Here is a 4621-nt window from a genome sequence, read left to right as displayed (position 1 = left end):
GACCTCTCGAGGTCCCTTCCAGTCCTAGAATCTATGAATCTATGAATGTGATGTGGAACTGTATCAAGAGCCTTACTAAAAATCAAGATACATCACATCTGCTGCTCTCCACCATCCTTTAGGCCAGTAATCTTGTCAAAAGGGAAATTAGGTTGGTTTGGCATGATTTGTTCTTGGCTATTCCTTATAACCATATTATCCTATGACAGCCATTAGCCCTGGGGAGCATAGGGGAAGACTGCTGGTTAGGGAAGGCACTTGCTCCAGCCATTCTCGAATGGGCGAGAAGATGAGAGAAGGAGATAACAAAGGCTTTCCCAGAATAAAAAGAAATAACTAGTCACGTGTCCCTAACTGATGAAGTAATTAGTCACTAACTCTTATCTGTTTGTCAGCGACTTCAAGCAGCACTGAATGAGCAGGACTGTGTGGAAGATGAGAAGGAATGAGAGATGGCAACAATGTTAAGGCAGGATTCTAGCCGTCTAGCCTATAAACCCTTGTTTGGAAAGAAAATACATACAAAACTGAACAGTTCCCATTTATTGTACTTTGATTAAATAAAAACATTTTGAAGACATTTTTGTATATATTTCTGTACAGCACTTTTTGCATTAAAATTAATAGTCGTAGTGGAAGAAACAAAAAAAATGGTCCTCTCCCTCCCCTGCCCCCAATGTAGTGACCAGCATAACCAGTCTGCAGGCCTCTAGAAATGGTTGTATCAACATTATTCCATTGCACAGTAAAAAAGGACCTCAGAAATAGGCTCTGTTCGCCAGCTGGCCATTACCAACTCCTAGTATAGCCCATAATTGTTTCCCCAATGGTTTCCATGTGCCAAACGGTCTCTGAAACTCTGTTGTGAGCTGGTGGACACACCCACAACAGAACACCTCCACTTGCAATCCAACAAACATTGGCATTACTTTAAAGCAAGGTTGGAATAGAATTCTCTTTTGTTTAACGAGGTTGCCCAAGAAGTCCTGCTTTGGCAGCTAGAGCTTCGTTCTGCTGAATATGATACTCCTGAAATCTCATGGATATCCTCTGCGTCATTTTTAAATATTTCTGTAAGCAGTGTTCTGAGCACGTCATCTACAGGAAAAAGGAGACACAGAAGGACCACAACAATGATTAAAGGAAAAAACTGACCAAAGACAGTTTATGATGGCATATGACTAGGTGACTACACTCTTGTGTCCTATGCTTATGCTGCCTTTAGCCCCAAGCTCACTGCCCCGCCTGTTTTTGATGGGAAAAAAATGTCAAGTTTAGTTTTCAAGGAAAGTATGAAAAGCGGAGTTTTCTTTTGGCATTCATTCCAATGGAAAACTACCATAGAGAATCTTTTAAAAATGAAAGAAGTCATTATGTCCCCCTCATATCCCTACGATCCTCTGAAATAAAATCTATAGTCTCTTACCTTATGGCAAAGGCCAATATTACATCAGTCGCTATTTCTTTAAATTCTGTGTGACCCACCTTCTGCCCATGGCAGCCAAATGTGGCCTACTATATCCCCTATTCATTCTAGGCTTCCATTGGGATCCCTCCAACTAACTGTATCTGCCACTTGTGGTGTGTACTCAGAGAACTTTTCCTAGGGCTGCTGTAATAATTCTTGTCATTCTGTTGGCTTAGTTGGCTGGGATGTACTATGCCCATTCCATGTTCTGCATTGCATCACTTTTGCAAAATTGGTTTTACCAATCTACAGCAGGTTTCCAAAGCTATTCCTGGGCCAATGTTGCACATGCTGGCCACTGCTTCCCGCAGCTCCCATTTGCTGGAAATGACAAACCGTGGCCACTGGGAGCTGCGGGGGGTTGTGCCCGCTGACGGTCAACGTAAACAAAATGTCTCACGGCCCGCCTTCGGATTACCCCAATGGGTTACATGCCGAAGGTTGCCGACCTCTGCATTATATGATGCTCCCAAACTAGCTGTCATTATCAAAAATGAACCGATAGTTACAGTGAAAGCATGCAAAACTTAGAAACAAAGGGAACAGGACCAGTTTGCATCATTACCGATCAACTAGGAGTTGTTTTGATCATGCTTAGAATTTAGAAATGGGGAAAGGAGGTCTAAACTGTTGTTGTCTGGACATCAGCTACCTGGTAAAACCTGTTGAGCAGCAGTGAACTCTAGCTAAACAACTACAATGAGGGAGCCTGGAACAGTTCCAAACCATTGCTCCCAGAGGGCGTAATATTCAGGGGATGGTGCCTTGGGAAGGCTAGACTTGCACCAGGGGTTGCTATGTAGAAAAGTGACCAAAGATGAATTTTAAAAAATTGTGGCATTGCTCACAGGAGATTCCTGGATGCTTTTGATTTTTATTTAATATGAAACTAAACTTGAATAGAAACATAGGAATTGCCATACCAGATCAGACCAGTGGTCCATCTAATCCAGTATCCTGTTTCCAATAGTGGCCAGTGCCAGATGCTTCACAAGAAGGTGCAAGAAACCCTGTAATGGACAATTATGTAATAAACTGCCCATAAAGAAAGTTTCTCCCTAATCCCCATCTGTTAATGATTGGCTCTTGTCCTGCAGCATGGAGGTCCCTTTACGGAGTAGAAAAGAAAAATGTCTAGCTACAGGTTTCTGTTTATATCCAAAAATCTTAAAAGACTCTACAGACACGATCCATCAGGATTCTCACTCTTGGATCTTAGCTCTTTAGCAAAAGACCAGCAGAACTCCCATTAAGAAGTTTTATCCCTGAGTGGTAGCAGGATAAGGTACAAGTCTGATCATCTACTGGATGTCACATCACTCCTGCAGGCTATAAATGTTGCCTCCAAAACATTTCAGTCAGTTCCTTTAATTGCACAGGAGGTGAACCACCCATATGGCTAAAACAATTCAAAATGATTCATGATTTAAAAATGCCTCCAAAAATACACAAACAGTGCAAGATGGGAAACACCCTCCAAAGAGGATGATTCCGAACTCTGAGGGAAAGTGGGAGGGTGAGTGAGCATTCCAGGAGAGTCTTTCTTCAGAGAAGTAGATTTCAGGTGGGTAATTTTCCCTTCTCTAAAGAATTCTCATTCTTATAGAGTAAGAGGCTCTAGGAATGCCTCAGAACAAAATATGTTGCTGCTGCTTGTTGCAGCCTTAGAAGGCCAATGCCAACACCAAAAACAGGGAGGCTATCTGCATATATGTGAAGAAAATAAGGAAGAAGATATTGCCTTCCAGGGTCTGATGTGCAATGTCCTGTAAAGCGCCTGGCATGCACTTAGTCCTGCAACTACTGGCCTCGGGTCAAAATTTTTTGAAAAGCTGTGGTGTGGGAGATCTGTTGTTTGCATGCAAGGGAGCTAAGAGGAAAGAGCAAGAATCCTATCAGAATGACAACTGCACAGAAACAGAACCACAAATACGTCATTGTCCCTTCAGTTAACATTTCTCACCTGCAGGCTGCATACATACTGAAGAGCTATAACCTCTTGTATGTTAGTTTAACTAATTTTTGATCGGATCAAAACTTTCAAAGCTGCTTATCAAATTCAAATATTATCATACAGCATTTCCACAAAAGAGAAACCCAAAACACACAACAGGGGCATACCTCTTCTGATTTAACCTCCCTGCTAGTGAAATCTTTCACACAATCCAGGAAACAGGTTTCTGTAAGTTTATTGTATGTCCCAAGAAACTCCTTGAACTGTAACAAATTGAACAGACATGCAATATTAAAAGAAAAGAAGACATTTTCAAACTTTTCCCATGTACAGCTTGCAATAGCTGAATGTACCATTCAGTGACATTAACAGAACAGACTACTCATTTAAAGTGACAAGTCACCAGAGGTAATTTAGTATCAATGCAATAACATCATTTGATGCTGACAACTACTGTTCCCGTAGATCAGATACTATTCCATGCCTGCTGATTTGCTGATGATCAAAATAATTAAATCTTGGCTACCTTAATATTGTTCCCAATTCATAAAAGAAGTTAAGCTACAACTCAGACAACATTTTACTTGCTAAGTAACTGGGGGAAAAGCTGTATTTCATATATGCATGCTAATAACTTTGAAGATAAAATGCTGAAACCTCTTGAAACCAGTTTCCATAAAACTCCATTGCTAAGCTTCAGTGTGTTGAGGTAATGCAAGTTTCTCAAAACCATCATTTATTAATACAGAATATTATCTTACCTGTTTGATCTGGTCAGATTCTGATATTTGCCCAGCCATATTCTATTGGTCTGCAATCAGCCACCTAATTTTAAGATAACATTTGTGTCATAATTCACACCAAAACACATATATAAGAAATATAACATTCGAAGGCTGAATAAAACTCTGCCCCTTCTGTAAGCGTAGCCAGACATAACTGTGGTTTCAAAGAAACAAGAATAAGTGACTACTGTGACTTAGGGTATGTCTACACTACGAAATTAGATCGAATTAATAGAAGCCGGTTTTATAGAAATCGGTTGTATACAGCCGATTGTGTGTGTCCCCACATAAAATGCTCTAAGTGCATGAAGTCGGCGGACCGCGTCCACAGTACCGAGGCTAGCGTCGACTTCCGGCGCATTGCACTATGGGTAGCTATCCCACAGTTCCCGCAGTCTCTGCCGCCCATTGGAA

The 4621-nt window shown here is 41.1% G+C and overlaps 1 protein-coding gene across 1 annotated transcript; it reads right to left on the bottom strand.

Annotated features, from left to right (window-relative positions):
• Positions 1 to 528: 528 nt before the first annotated feature.
• Positions 529 to 4345, bottom strand: TIMM9 (translocase of inner mitochondrial membrane 9). Its single transcript, XM_026663850.2, has 3 exons — positions 4184 to 4345; positions 3590 to 3685; positions 529 to 1098 (listed from the first exon to the last, which is right to left on the bottom strand). Exons 1-3 carry the CDS (start codon positions 4220 to 4222, stop codon positions 964 to 966), a joined length of 270 nt encoding a protein of 89 aa, XP_026519635.1. The 5' UTR covers positions 4223 to 4345; the 3' UTR covers positions 529 to 963.
• Positions 4346 to 4621: the final 276 nt, after the last annotated feature.

This window comes from Terrapene carolina, unplaced genomic scaffold (assembly GCF_002925995.2).
Source record: "Terrapene carolina triunguis isolate 2854851 unplaced genomic scaffold, T_m_triunguis-2.0 Scaffold33994, whole genome shotgun sequence".
NCBI classification, from domain to species: Eukaryota; Metazoa; Chordata; order Testudines; family Emydidae; genus Terrapene; species Terrapene triunguis.
This window is presented reverse-complemented; position numbering and strand designations above follow the sequence as displayed.